General features: G+C 48.5%; 1 protein-coding gene across 1 annotated transcript; it reads left to right on the top strand.

Annotated features, from left to right (window-relative positions):
• The first annotated feature begins 3,045 nt into the window (after positions 1 to 3,045).
• On the top strand, positions 3,046 to 15,442 carry LOC143270401 (paired immunoglobulin-like type 2 receptor alpha). Its single transcript, XM_076560329.1, has 4 exons — positions 3,046 to 3,094; positions 3,408 to 3,794; positions 9,664 to 9,881; positions 15,030 to 15,442. The coding sequence occupies exons 1-4, from the start codon at positions 3,046 to 3,048 to the stop codon at positions 15,153 to 15,155; spliced, it is 780 nt and encodes a 259-aa protein (XP_076416444.1). The 3' UTR covers positions 15,156 to 15,442.
• The last annotated feature ends 298 nt before the right edge of the window (positions 15,443 to 15,740 follow it).

Genomic DNA, 15,740 nt, shown 5'->3' with positions numbered 1-15,740 from the left:
TGGAATTGGATGGTTTAGACAGAAATAGGAAGTGTTAAGCCTGTTCACTGCCATTACTGTTATGGGAAAACACAACTAGGTACTTAAAATCAGAATCTGGATTCTGGGGACACCATCAGGAACTGGAGTCTGAAGAGTCACATAACCATGCCTGGGAGGCCATGTTTACTCAAGATGAGGACTGGGTAATGTGTGATGGCAGATCAACTGTGAAAGGTGCCTTGTGTGATTTGTACGGTTCTTTGTGCAAGTGCATGTGTTTGCAAATAATGTGTGCTCATGTAAGTGGAAGCCAGAGGACAACCTCAGGCATTGCTAATCAGGATACGATCCACCTCTGTTGTTTAATTTTTTTGTAGGTTTTTGTTTGATTGATTGATTTTGGAGTTTTTGTTTGTTTTGTTTGTTTTATTTAGTTTTTAGATAAGAGGTCACTACATAGCACTTGCTGGCCTGGAATTGAACATATAGACCAGAATATATTCAAACTCACAGAGATCCACTAGCCTCTCCCTCTGCCTCCTAAATGCTAGAAATAAAGACATGCACCATCATGCCTAGACTACCTTTGGTTTTAATAGTTTAAATTACATTTACTTATTTATTCTGTGGGGGCAGGACACACACATACTAATGTGTGCAGCTGCCAGGACCTAACACTGCAGTCTGACACACCCAGTCACTTGTGTGCAGAAGCCCCACGTGTGCACACCACAGCCCCAGGCTGCTCTTCCACAGAAAGTGCCCCTCCCCTCTGAAAGCATCATGGCTGCAGGGCCCAGTCACTGCTACTGCAAAAATGGAGTTGTCATTGCAGGAGACTGATTACAGCATCCTGGACAGAAATCATCCCACAGCAGAGTCCCTATGGGGGTTCCACTGAGTCAAGGACTTGAAACTAGAACAGAGCCCATGACTTGGGACTAAGGATCCAGCAGGTAGCAGCAGTGAGGCTGAGCACAGGGAGCAGCTGGGATCTCACAGAACCCACTAGGGCCTGTTGTGTAAAAATGCTGGGGTCAACACCTGACAGGTGGCAGCCACATCAGGTCAGCCCTTCCTCCAGAGACACAGCAATCCAGTGACCTTTTTCACAGAACCCCAGAGAGTAAGGCAAGGACAAATGAAGCCTGGAGGTGAGTGGTCAAGACCAGGAGAGCCCCCTCGAAGACCTCCCTGTGGATAAAGACAAGGTTCTTTTGGTAGAGAGCTTACTTGCACAGATCCCTGGGTTCTATCTCCAGGAGGAGATAAAGGGGCACAAAGCAACACACATGTCCCTCAGTATTTGGGATGGCAGAAAGAAGGATCCATAGAAGTTCAAGGTTATCTTTGGCTACATAAGAAGTTCAAGGCCCAGCCTGAGATATATGAGACCCTATTCAATAACAGCGGTGTGTGTGATGGTTTCTGGTAGGTACAATAGACCCATTCCCTCTCCTTACTAACCATATCAAGCAAACTCATCCCAAAGGTTCTGTGACTCTGCATCTCCAAGGGCAGGGTGGATGGATAAAGAAGTTTGTCCATGTACTGCTGGGAGTGAGGCCATGAGTGTTTGAGCCTGGCTCAAACACATGTCAGAGGACCCTGGGGTTTGTGAGGAAGGCAGAGACAGCAGATATGACAGAGGCCGGCTGCATAGTCACCTGCAGGGAAGCATGGAGAAGGCAATCAATACAGGAATCTAAGGAAATGGGAAATCACCTCTGCACATGTCACTCAGAAATGATGCCTCTTCCTCTGGAACAATCTTGTCTTCAAGGGAACAGGTGGAACCATGTCATGAGGAAGGGTAGGATGACCCTCCTACAGAACCAGCCCTGTGGCCACCACAGCCTCTGCCCCCGCCTCACACACCTCCACCCCAGTCACAGGTCATCTGTGTCCACTCTCAGAGTCATCTCAGAGGATATGTCATGAGTGAGACGTTACTGCTCTGAACCTTCTTTGCCCACTTCATCCAAAGAAGGTTCTAGAACAGCCACAGCTAGAGGGAGTCACTCAAGTGCTTTGTGGGAACAGTCTCCTGGGAACCCAACAGCAGATCCCTGGTCTTTGAGGAGAGCTCAAAGGCTGCACGGAGCAGGCAGGCTGAAGTCTGTGTGGAGTGGAGGACTACAAGTCCTTGATGGGACGAAGTCAAGTCAACCTGCCACGTGGCAGACATGTGCCGTGTGCCAGGGTTTCTCTGATCCTTGGCATCCTCTTCTGAAGTGTGTGAAGGTTGGTAGGATGTAGAAAGGCTCCTTCAGAAACTGGAGCAGCTTTGGAGTCACTGTCTAGGGGAGGGAGACGATCACCCAGGAAGCCCAGGGTAGTTACAGATTCGGCAGCAGTGAACAGGCCAGGGTGAGAGTGTCCACTGGGCCTTGGTCTGCCAGGTGCTGTGACGAGTCCCTGAAGGACAAGAAGAGGACAAAGAGCAGATGGTGGTGGGGACACCAAGCTAGGGCTGGGGACGGAATGTGTTTCCTCATCACCTCCATCTTCATTGTGTCTGAAGTGAGCAGAAACTGGCCAATTCTGTGCCTGAGGTTATTAGAGAGACAGACAGACAGACAGACAACCAGTATGATGGGAGGAGACACAATGAGAAACAGATGAGGAGGGGAGTACAGGAGTGGAGGAAATCTGCAGGTGAGGAACCAGTGATAACAGGCCACATGGGAAATGGGCAAGACTGGATAAGACAGGAGGTCAAGATGGAAGAGAGGAGAGTCTGGCACGATGAGGTCAGTTCTGTATCTTCCTGTCAATAATGAGGGCTGGGCTCAAGGGCACAGATATCCTGTAAGTGACCACAGGGCAGATCTTCTGCGGAATAGGAAAGAAGAAGTCAGAATCATGAAGGAAGTTGCTGGTCACAAGAAGGTGGACATGGGGAGGTCCTGCCCCACTCTGTCCTCCACATGAGAAGACTCAGGAATTGTCTGTCTCTTTACCCTGATTCTTCCTGACTTCTGAGCACCCCAGGGTCCCTGCACAGGGCTCCTCTCCTTCCTGATGGCTCTGCTGATCTCACTTTCTGGAGGGAATCAGGCCATGGCTTGGATCCTGCTTCTTCACCTGCCAACTGCATGTCTGCAAGCTGGTGAGTGCTGGGGACCTTGTTAGCAGGGACTCTGCCCTAACCACAGGAGGGGCCAGTGGGGCTGGGAAGAGCAGGCTGTCATGTGGACAGGGATCTGCTAGAGGAGCCAGTCAGTGCTCTTTGCTCCAAGAGAGAGCTCATCCTCAGTGTGGGTCCAGTCCAACCTTTCCTTGTCTGTCCTGTCCTGTATGGGACAATGGGTCATAAGGACTGTCCTGCCCTGTGTCCCACACCTGACTATGGATGATGGCTCAGTCAGCTAGGGTTGCCCTCTCCATCCTGGGCAATAACTTCAGATCCCCATCCTTTTCAGGTAACTCAGCAGGATCCAACAGATTAAATGCCTTTGGGGTCAACCAACCAGCAAACCTCTCTGGTGTCCAGGGTGGCTCCATCGAGATCCCCTTCTCCTTCTACTTCCCCTGGGAGTTGGCAGAGGATCCGCAGATGAGGATTTTCTGGAGATGGAAGCACTTCCATGGTGAATTTATCTACAACTCTACCCCACCTTTCATTCGTGAGCATTTCAAGAACCGGCTCATCCTGAACTGGACACAGCCTCAGACATCTGGAGTTCTCAGAATCCTGGACTTGAAGGAGACGGACCAGACAGTGTACTTCTGCCGAGTTTTTCTGAACACAAGAGAAGGCATTAAGTTCTGGCAGTCAATTAATGGGACCAACCTCACCATCAACCATGGTGAGCACATCCCAGGTCAGGCCCTGGTGACACTGGCTTCCTTGTACCATAGATGTCATTAGAGATCCTACACTTCTGTTCCTTCCCACAGACTCCTCTCATGTCTTCTGTCCCCTCCCCAGAGCTCTGACAACTCCACCTTTCCTCTTCCCCACAACCATCCCCAAGCCTTAGCTGCTCTCTCTGAGCTGCCCCTCATTGCCCTCAGATCCTCCCCACCCCCAGTCAGCTCTTCCCAGATGGCCCAGTCTCCTGCTCCTTTCTCCAAACTGACTACCGCCCTGCCCACCCTACCCTCGTTGACACAAATCCACGTCGATCTGGCTTCTCCAGGACTGAGCAACCTTCACCTGATCCTGTGTCAGGGTCTCCATTAGATCTAGACTTTACACCATATCTCGTGCCTTCCACAGTAGGTGCCTTCTGGTCCCAGATACCCCTCCTCCTCTGTCCCCTAACTTCACCAGTCTCTAAGACATACCTCACCTCTCCCTGACTCAGTCCCCCCGCCCCCCGCTTCCTCATTCCCCTCTTCCCCTTCTCCTTCCCCTTCCCCCATCTTTCCCACACAGACCCTCATGTTCTCACCATGATCAGGTTCTCTGGTCATTTCTCCTCCTCCATGGCAGCTTCCGCACAGAGTGCACACAGGCCCAACCTACTCACTGTGTGGGCATTACCCCAGCTGCCTGGCATCACTGCTGGACACACTCAGGGAGACACAGAGACCAGAAGAATTCCACCCCTGCCCAAAGTATGCTGGTGAGGAACAGGCTCTGTAAGGAACCCTTTACTTCCAAACATCTCTCATCCAGTAGACACATGGACTCTGATCGAGTTCACACTATTGCTTACGTCCCTTCTCTCTTGATTTTGTGGGATGTTTGGGGCCAGGCTGATGGGCTGTGAAGCCCATTGATCCTCTTGTCTCCATCTCCCACGGTGTTGTGGTTACAGGTGCTCACGTGGTCTGTCTTACAAATAAGGTGTATGATATCTGAGGAAGGAACACCCAAGGTTAACCTCTGACACACACACAAACACACACACATTCATGCACCATTGTGTGTGTGCACAAAACTTTAATAAAAAATACATTAAATATATATATATAATTATTAGTCAAATAATAATCATCATAAATTGTATCACCAATTCTCAGCAGTGCCAGGGATAAGCGGGTTTTTCTCTTCCAGGTTAGAACAACTCACCTCCCCCTTCCCCTCCACCCCCCTGCCCCTGGCAAACCAGTCCTCATCTTAACCCCTGTGCTAGTTCAGGATAAACTCCACAGCCAGAACTGACAGACACCTTACATCTGTATTTCCTGTGTCTCCTACAAGTTTCCCTAAATGGCTTCTCTTCTTCCAGCCTCCTCCCTCTTCCTCCTTTCCTAATGTCTCCAGCCTTTGAGATATCTATTAGGTACTTGAAGAACAATCAATTTAAGGCAGCCATGCCTTTCTCTGCTTCAGGCAGACACAACATGTTTTTTTTCTTGTCTCCAGGGCCACGTGCACACTAGACAATGGCTCTGTCATTGACTTACACCTCACCTCCACTATGAGTTTTTCCATCAGTATTTTTTCCATCAGCATTTTAAAAATTAATTCATTAACTGAATATTCCTGCCCATTGTATTTAAAATATTAAAATTAATGATAAAAAGACATTTTCCTTTTTTTTCCATTTCTTCAAGACAGAGTCTCATGTGTCCATGTTATTCTCAAATTGCTATATAACCTAAGATGGCCTTGAACTCTTTCCCCAGAGAAGGGACCAAAATGGCGTTTCACCACTCCTGTGTCTTCTGCTTGAGATGGACTCAGGGCCTCGTGCACCCTAGGCAAGCACTCCACCAAATGAACGCATCCACAGCCCTCAAAAGAAATGTTTTATCTGAGCAAAATATCCTCATTTAGGGCAAAGATATCACACCCAGAGGAAATATGTGCAACAAGTATTGAAAAGAACCCTGCGGTTGGCTTATTAATTCTTTTTCCATAATTTCATTTTTGTAGCCAATTCAATAGTAGTCTCCTTTGCAATTTTCTCTTTCATGTCTAAGCAAAAGACTCCTAGTGATAGATCTCTCTCCCTCTCTGTCTCTGTCTCTCTCTCTTTCATTGGGGAGGGGATCTTTCTCCGCCTGGAACTCACCAAGTGGTCTAGGCCAGCTGGCAGTGGGCCCCAAGATCTGCCTATTTTCCCCTGTAGTGCTGGATTACAAGTGCATGGCAACACACACAGGTCCCTGGGGATGCAACTCAGGACTTTGTGATCCAGAGGTGTCCTAGTTCATGTTTCTATTGCTGTGAAAAAAAAAAAACCACCATAACCAAAGAACTTGGGAAGGAAAAGCTTTATTTGGCTTACACATCCCAATCACATTCCATTTTTAAGGGAAGTTGGGGCAGGAATTCCAGGCAGGAACTTGAAAGCAGGAACTGAGGCAGAAGCCATGGAGGGGTGCTGTTCACTGGCTTGCTTTCCATGGTTTGCTCAGCTTGCTTTGATTATAGCATCCAGGATTGTAGATGTAACCAACCATCTTATTAAATAAGAAACACAGAAACAATCCAAAGAAGAAAGCCAAGAGATCAGAGCTAAGAGCCTTACCCGCCTGCTGCAGCTAGCCTCTTCAGCCAAGAGATCTCTCTGAAAGATACCTACTTCCTGTCTGTTTGTCTTTATATAGACTTTCTGTTCTGCCTTCTCATTGGTTGTAAACCCAACCACATGACTGCCTCATCACTGCATGTATGTACAGCCCTCCAGGTCTTCCATGGTATTGAAATTAAAGGCGAGTGTCTCCAATGCTGGTTGTATTCTTGACCACACAGAGATCTACCTAGCTCTGCCTACCAAGTGCTGGGATTAAAGGCGTGCACCACGAACGCCCAGCTCTGCTATGGCTTGCTATTAGCACTGACCCCCAGGCAACCTTATTTATTAACATACAAATAAAATCACATTTCAATGCAAATAAAATACTCTGCCCAGACATGGTACCACCCACAGTGAGCTGAGCCTCCCACATCAATCACCAATCAGGAAAATGTCCTACAGACGTGCCTACGGGCAATCTGATGGAGGCCTTTTCTCAGTTGAGGTTCCTCTTCCCAGATAACTACAGCTTGTGTCACATTGACAAAATAACTAACCAGGACACAAGGCCGGTACTTGAGGACTGAGGCATCTCCTCAGTTGCTGACCTGTCGTTTCCCCCTCAGGACACACTTTCCTAGTGTCTGACTCTATCCACGGCTGATGAGTCTGTTTCATTATTCCACCACTGTACTTCCAACAACTCGGTTTTCTATTTTGTTCTTTTGGGACATTCTGGGAAAGAAGGAAATATATATGTATACATCTATGTGCGCGCACACACACACACACACACACACACACACACACACACACACAAACACGTTTGCCTACACACCCTGCTAAAATTAGAACAACAAAGGACATTCTTTATTTAAAGAAGTGGGGCTGGAGAGATGACTCGGGGCTGGAGAGATGGCTCGGGGCTGGAGAGATGGCTCAGAGGTCAAAAGCACTGACTGCTCTTCCAGAGGTCCTGAGTTCAATTCCCAGCAACCACATGGTGCTTCACAACCATCTGTAACAAGATCTGATGCCCTCTTCTGGCCTGCAGTCATACATGCTGTATATATAATAAATAAATAAATCTTTGCCGGGCGGTGGTGGCACACGCCTTTAATCCCAGCACTCAGGAGGCAGAGGCAGGCGGATCTCTGTGAGTTCGAGGCCAGCCTGGGCTACCAAGTGAGTTCCAGGAAAGGCGCAAAGCTACACCACAGAGAAAGCCTGTCTCGAAAAACCAAAAAAAAAAAAAAAAAAAAAAAAAAGAAGAAGGTCTGGAACTGAATAGTGGATGGTGGCTGCTCATAGAATGAATGTGCTATAAGCCACTGAACCATATGTTACATAGTTCAAATGATATATTTTATATTATATATATTTATACATTTGAAATGATTTTTTTTCTTTTAGACAGGGTCTCACTATGTAGCTCCAGGTAGCCTAGAACTTGCAATGTATACTAGATGGGCCTTGAACTCACAGAGATCTGCTTGTCTCTGCCTCTTGAATGCTGGGATTAAAGGTGTGTGCCAACTTAAAAAGTGACTTTTTTAAAGTGGGGTGGTGCAACCTGTAATCCCAGCTCTTGGGAGGTGAAGGTAAGGAGATCAGAAGTTTAAGGTCATTAATACATAGCAAGTTCAAAGCTAATCTTTACTAAATGGTATTTATCTTTAAATGTGTGTGTGTGTGTGTGTGTGTGTGTGTGTGTGTGTGTGTGTGTGTGTGTGTGTGTGTATTAAGAGTGGTTCAGAGCACTGGCTTTGTGACCGTGAGGACCAAAGTTCAAATCCCAGGAAGCTGGGTGTCCCTGCATATACTATGACACCAGTTCCAAGCAGGTGGAGGCAGGAGGATTGCTGAGTTTGTTGGCCTTCAGCCTAGCTGACACTCGAGCCCCCATTTCACAGAGACCTGCCTCTGAGGAACAGGTGAAGAATGTTGGAAGAGGACACCACATGCCTCTTCTGGCCTCCACATGTATAATCAAGAGCACATCTCTATCCTCTGTGTGTGTGTGTGTGTGTGTGTGTGTGTGTGTGTGTGTGTACCTGCCTGTGTATGTGTGTGTGAACACATGTTCATGTGCACATGTATGTGTAGGTGCACATATGTACATTCACAGACACATACTGTACACATACATAAAATTAATGGCAAAAAGATTTTAAGAAGTATTTGATTATTTAAATATTTCCTACATTTCTACAATGTATTTTGATCTTATCTACATCAAATAGAGCAGTGTCTTCAGCAATAGGTTCTTACCATCTAGCTATGAAGGGGCCTCCAAGAGCAATGACAGTAGTCTACGTTGTATTGGGGTCTCTGGGCCTTGCTGACCAATAACCCATAGGGAGACAAGCCAGACCCGGTCCTGAGATTTCCATTCAATAACGCAGGTCTTTAGAGCAGCACTGTCCGCACTTGCCGACTACTTCTGTTCTAACAGGAACTGTTGTTAGAAAATGACTGCTTTTGACCTGTGTGACTTAGAGATTGCTCTTTGTAAGGGATGAAATGAGGGTCTGAGGACATTCCTACCAGGAGGCAGAGACTTGTCCTTGCTCACCCAATTCTCAGGCTCAGCACAAGTGTTCCTTTCTTCCTGTGTGAGCTTCTATGAGCTGGACCTCTCCCGGCATCCCACAATAGAGATGTGATACCCATGTGTGTTCTCCATTCAAAAAGGACCCACTTGTTACTTGAGTGCAGGATCAGAACCTGGTCCCCAGCAGATCTAACAAGCCAGGCTTGGTCATCTGTCATCAACAAGACAATGAAAGAGACAGTCACAGTGAAAAGCAGAGGAAAAAGGCTTACTCAGGATGGCCATATTGGGAAAAAGAACAAGGAGGTTCAGTGACAACCCACATCTCCCTAGTTGGGGCTTTGACAGGCACTGGCATGAGGTTTAGGCTTAAATAGAAGACAAGACATGTGCAGAGCTGAGCAGTCCCAGATCTGGTGTGGCCCCGCCCCCAGTGAGCCATCCCTGTCTCTGTCCATTCTCTCCTGCAGGTTGATCTGAGGAGTTCTCAGGACTGTGTGAACTCTCTTTCTGGGAGGCCAGTTCTTCCTCTGGCTGTCTCCAGACTGCAGCCTTTTCCTTCTCCCAGCATGAGACTCCCTGGGTCACCCCAGTTCCCTGGAGTCCATTGCTTCAGTAGTCTTAGGGGCAAGGAGTGCAGCAGAGGCATCCTCAGAGCATCAAGCCTGTCAGGGAAGTTCCATGCTGACCTCCTTTGTCTCCTCCCAGCCCCCAGGACCACCTCTCCAAGCCCTACCTCTGCAACTTCTGCACTCACCAGAACTGCACTCACAGCCACAGAAGGGAAGAAGAGCGGGAAGAATCAGAACCTGGGTCTGGGAACCACAGTTGGGTTGGCAGTGGCTGCTGCTGTACTCCTGGCTGGGGTCTTGGGGTTGACAGTGTTCCTCGGGTGGAGGAGAAGGAAAGGTAAGTGGTCCAAGACTGCACCGCATTGCACTTCCTGAGTGTTTACACAGAACAGTCCACACCAGAGTCCTGGAAGGGGATTGATGAGAGTGCAATTGTGAATCCTCAGGGGATGGCTGAGTCAGGAAAGTGCTGCCATGCAAGCTGGAGGTTCCATGACCACAATCCATGTAATCCCAGTGCTGAGGAGGTGGAGGCAGATGATCCCTGAGGCTGGATGGCTGCTATACTGTCCTACCTGGTGAGCCTCAGGTCCCAGTGAGAGACCTTGTCTTTAACAAGAACCAAGGTGGTCAGATTTAGAGGAGCAATAGCGAAGGGTGGATTCTTGCCTCCCCAGGGCAGATCCCTGACAGCCTCCTCCTGAGTCCCCGGTCAGGCTCTGGGCTTGAGCTTAGAGTACCTGGGGTCTGTTTGCTGCTGTAGTTGGTTCGGTGACTGCAGCCCTGCACTGCTAACCTCTCTGGGATTCTACCTGAAGCCGCTTCCTCAAGTGAAGTTCTGCAGGGCTAAGTCTGTGAACCGCACAGTCCAGTCATGGCTCAGTGGAGAACAGACTGGAGGGGGCCAAGCTGTGTCACTTTGCCACAGTCGGGCTGCACATGGGGATGAATGGCTAGAACCAGGAAAATGTCCAGGCAAAAGCTTTCAGACTTTGTGATTAGCCTGGGGTGGTAGTGCATGTCTGTAACTCCAGTGTGTGGAAGGGGCAGGCAGGAGGATCAGTAGTTCAAAGTCATCCTTGGGTGTGGAAGACCTCAAGAAAACACTCAGTGATTAGATGGATGACACAGGGACCAGGGACAAGTCTAAGTGTGTTGAAAAATACTTTGATGAAACCAACAAGCCCATTTAGGGAATGAATAAAGAAGTCTGTTTGAGAGTGTGTAATGGTGGTTACTTTTCCACTGGGGAGAAAACATCATGATCAAAAGTAACTTGTGGAAGGAAGAATTGGATTTGGCTTGTGGTCCAGAAAGAAGGTTAATACTGGTGGGGCAGCTGAAGCAGGACACTGAGAAGTCACATCTGCAACACATGCAGAAAACCCAGGGAGAAAGCTGGAAGTGAGGCGGGGCAATAAGTTCTCAAAACGCAACCCAAGTGACACACACCTCTTCCAGAAGGCTGCACTTCCTAAACAGTCCATAACCTCCATAATATGAACAAGATTTCGAATAGGTGAGCCTGTGGTGAAGATTTTTCACTCAAACCTGCACAGGGGTGGGCTGACCCGCTGATTTGGGTTACAGTTGAAGTGCCTGTATGGATCTAACAGAGCTGTCCAAGAAAACAAAGAACAACAAAGAAAGGTGTATTTATAAGTCAGAAGAGAAAACACAGAGAGTTGGGTCAGGAGTTAAGAACACTTGCTGCTCTGGCAGAGGACCTGAGTTCTGTTCCAGCATCCACATCAGGCAGTTTAAAACCTCCTGTAACTCTGGCTATCGGCCTGCCTGAAGCCCTCTCCTGAATTCTACAGGCACCTACTCTCATGTGCACATAAACTTAAAATTATAAAAACAAAACAATTTGTTTTAAAACCTACAGTAGCTAAATAAATAAATGAATAATAGATTTTTCTAAATAACACAGTAGCCCTCAGAGGGTAAAAGGTGTCAGTGTCCAAGCCTGGGGACCACAAGGTGGAGGTAACTGATGGCCACAAGTTGCCCTCTGACCTCCATACAAACTGTGCCACACCAAGTACCATATAATTAATAAGTGGCAAAAAAAAAAAACTATGGTCATTAAAACAGCATAGTATGGACCAAGACAAATAGACCAGTACAGGGAAATATAATCCAGAAATAGACGGTCTCTAAAGTCACAAAAAGGAAGGCTGGTGAATGCAGAGTAGATGAGGCACGTGTGGAGTGAGGGGAACTCAAGGTTGGTGAAGGAAGCAGAGGAGACAGGGGTGGACATGGACCTAGCAGAGATCTGGGGAGGTTGCTGTGTAGGACACAGCCCAGCAGAGGGAGCTCAGGCTCCTCTCTGACTGCCTGGGGCAGGTTCTCTGCTTCCCTGTCCTCTGAAGGTGGTCTGCACACAGAGGACAGCTGAGAGGGATGATGGAGGATCAGCACTGATGTCACACTGACACTGTTTCTTCCCCACAGGACAGAGGACTAAAGCCGAAACCCCAGCCAGGTGAGCGCCATCCGGGTCTTCTGCAAGAGCAGCCAGCGCTCTTAACCACTGAGCGTTCTCTCCAGCCCCTTCAAATAACAATTTTTTTTCTTTTTAAAAAAAGGAGAAACACACCCCGGGGTCTTCACTAACCACTGACTCATCCTGTCTGCTCCCTCCTTGTCCTCTATGACATCTCCCTCCTCAGGGCACCAGATTCACAGTGACAAGGAGTGCAGAGGGTCTCAGGAGTCTCCTTCCCAGAACAACACCCACTTTAGACCTCATTCTTCCTCCCTCTCTTCTTCCATTTCCTGGCCTGACCTCTCTGTCTCTGTTTCCTCTCAGCCTTGAACATCCGCCTGGATTCAACAGCTCTCCCATCCTTCCCTTTCTTCTCTCTGTCTTTCTCTATGGTCAGTGAGCCCCGCTGCCCCAGAATCCTTTGTTCCAGATCTTCCACAACTCTTACCCTTTTCTCTTCACCTCCCAACCTCTCCACCCTTCATTCCTGCCTCTTCTTTTCCTACTGTACATGGCCTGCTCTGACTCTTCCTTCTCCAACCCCTTTTTTCTGAGAAAGAGTCTCATTTAGTCTAGGCTGGCCTCTAACTCACTCTGTAGCCAAGGATGACCTTGATCTTTTTCCTCCCCTTCCCAACTGTTGGAAGGACAGGCATCGAACCACACCCAGTTTATGAGGTGCTGGCATGGAACCCAGGGCCTTGTGCAGATAACTCAAGCATCCACTAGCAACACTGCATCCCAGCTTCCTCCCTCTCTCCTCTTCCTGTGGCTTCTTTGGCCAGATGCCCTTCCTACAGTCCCATCTCAGGTCCTTTTTTCCTCAAACCCAGCCTGAGCTACCAGGAGATCTGAAACTTTCTTGTCTTCTAGTTTTCCAGGTAGTGAGAGAGAATAGACTTGGTTCTTCCTATTTCTAGTCTCTTTTACTGCCCAGGGCAAGCCTATTCCTAGAATGACTCCCCTTCAGCTAGTGCTGAGAGACCTCGGCCAGGCCACCTTCCCAATGGTCTCTCATTCTCTTCCAGAGAAAGTCTAATGCTGAGGGCCAAACACCGTGATGTCAACTGAGTCACTGAGGATGGCAGAGACCATTCAGAGGGAACCAGCTCCGTGTGTGTGTGTGTGTGTGTGTGTGTGTGTGTGTGTGTGTGTGTGTGTTCTCCAGTGCCATCCACTCTTTTAAATAAATATGTTTATTGGATTTTTGTATGTTTGCGTGCATGTGTATCCATGTGTGTGGGTATGACTTGACATAGCCCACATGTGGCAATCACAGGACAACTTCTGAGAGCTTTCTCTTTCTTTTCACCTTGTGGACCCTTGGGATGAAACTCAAGTTGTCAGTCTTCATGGTCTGGCCTTACCCACGAAGCAATTTCACCTTTGGTTTTGGATCTTTGTTATTGTTTTTGTTGTTGTTATTGTTTGGGTGTATTTTGTTTGGTTTAGTTCAGACAGGGTCTCCCACTGGTCTGCAGCTCACAGTTGGACGAGATTGATTGGCCAGTGAATATCAGGAGTCCCCTGTCTCCACCTCCTGAGCACTGAGATTACAAGCATGCCCACCATGCGCAGTTAGTGTGTGTTGTTATTGTTCCTGTGTGTGTACATGTGCAGGTGCATATCCACATATGCCCGTGTGTGTGCGTTTGTGTGTGTGTGTGTGTGTGTGTGTGTGTGTGTGTATGTGTGTGTGTGTGCATGTGTGTGCACTTGTACATGTGTGTGGAAACCAGAGGTCCACGTAGTGAATCCCCTCAGTTTCTCCCACCTTTATTTAATATTTATTTTGAGGCAGGGTCTCTCACTAACCTGAGTTCATCAGTGGGGCCAGGCTGCCCAGACAATGAGCTTCAGGGATCCTCCTCTCTCCATCCCCACTCTACAGGCACATCATGTCCAGCTTTTTTCACCTGGGTCCTTAGGGATGTACATCTGGGTCTTCGTGTTTCTGAAGTGGGCACTTTGCCAGCTGAACCGTCTCTCCAGCCCTCTACTCTATCTTTTGAGACAGGGTCTGTCTCTGAATCTAGAGCTCTTCTGTTAGTCCGGGCCAGTGAACTCCAGGGATGTATCTGCCTGTCTCTGCTTCTCCAGCATCCAGCATCCTGTGGGTCCTGGGTCTGCAATGAGGACTTCCTGTTTATGTGACACTTACTTACCTAACTGAGCCATCTCTGCAGCCCAGCACCTGATGTCTTAACCCTTTCCTGTCCAGATTCTGATATGTTGTCCATTTGTTCCTGTGCAGGGACCTCATTGAAAACACTGACAATGTTGAACCTGAAGGTAAATTCTGCCAGCTTCCTGTTTCCCTACCTCGCTGCCTTCTTCTCCCAAGACCCCACACTTACAAAAGCACCCCTCTGTTTTTTCTCCCTTTCCTCCTTCACCCTGTCCTTCCCATGTAACCAATATCCTCACCTCACTGTTGGAACTCCCAGCCATCTGTCTCCCTCCCTGTCTTGGCTTGACCTAAGCACTCTGTGTTCCTTTTCTCTAGGACAATATATGGACCCCAAAAAGAACCCCAAGGTAAGCCACTCAGAGTCAGGCTTGAGGGAAGTTAAAGGGATGTTGAAGAAGGAGGCAGAAGGGTGAAGGCTGCAGGAAGGGCAGGACACTCAGGCTGCAGCTGCTGCAGGTGTGACAGGACACTCAGGCTGCAGCTGCTGCAGGTGTGGTCAGGACACTCAGGCTGCAGCTGCTGCAGATGTGGTCAGGACACTGAGGCTGCAGCTACTGCAGGTGTGGGCAGGACACTCAGGCTGCAGCTGATGCAGGTGTGGGCAGCACACTCAGGCTGCAGCTGCTGCAAGTGTGGGCAGGACACTCAGGCTGCAGCTGCTGCAGGTGTGGCAGGACACTCAGGCTGCAGCTGCTGCAGGTGTGGGCAGGACACTCAGGCTGCAGCTGCTGCAGGTGTGGCAGGACACTCAGGCTGCAGCTGCTGCTTTATGGTGGCCACAGCTGCACTGCTGCCATCCAACCTGTTGTCCCCGCAGGATAACAACATCATGTACGCCTCCATTGTCCGCTCAAGCCCAGCCTCCCCAGGAACACCACCCTGCCAGCCCGTCCATGGGAACCCCCAGGAAGATACTGTGTACTCCATCGTAAAGGCCAAATGAGTGGGTCTGGGTGACGATCTCAGAGTCACCTGTGTTTCTAGTGGGAAGACTCCCAGCTTCCACAGATACCTACAGCCAGAGACAAAATCTCATGGGTCACTGATACCCATGGCCAGAGACAGAAATCCACACGTCAGGGCTTTTGAGCTCAGAGAAAATGAGAAACTCCCTGTTGCTTTTTCTAACTTCCTAGATCTTCCTCACAAAATAAAACAATCCACAGAATTTGCCTAAATGAATCTAATTAAGAGTCACTCATATAACCCTTAACTTCTGGCCCTCTAAGATTCCCTTCTCTATCACATTTTTTTAACTGCTCAAAGTAGAGAATGTCCCAAATTCTGGCAGCCTGTCAACACGATGTACACCCACATCTGGGAGGGTAATAACCAGCACACACTGTGACTGGTTCCCATGGACCACCACACTGGACATCAGCATCAACCCCAGATAGATGGTGTGAGACAGGGAACTAAACACCAGATGGTTACAATACTTTCCTAAGGTCGTTTCCAGGAAGTCGGGGAACCAGGACTCACAGAGATGCTTTCCTGAAGGTTCCCCAAGCCTGGGTCCTGCTGCTGT

This window comes from Peromyscus maniculatus, chromosome 23 (assembly GCF_049852395.1).
Source record: "Peromyscus maniculatus bairdii isolate BWxNUB_F1_BW_parent chromosome 23, HU_Pman_BW_mat_3.1, whole genome shotgun sequence".
Taxonomy (NCBI): Eukaryota; Metazoa; Chordata; class Mammalia; order Rodentia; family Cricetidae; genus Peromyscus; species Peromyscus maniculatus.
Note: the sequence above shows the minus strand (reverse complement) of the source record. Positions and strands in the feature narration are given on the sequence as shown.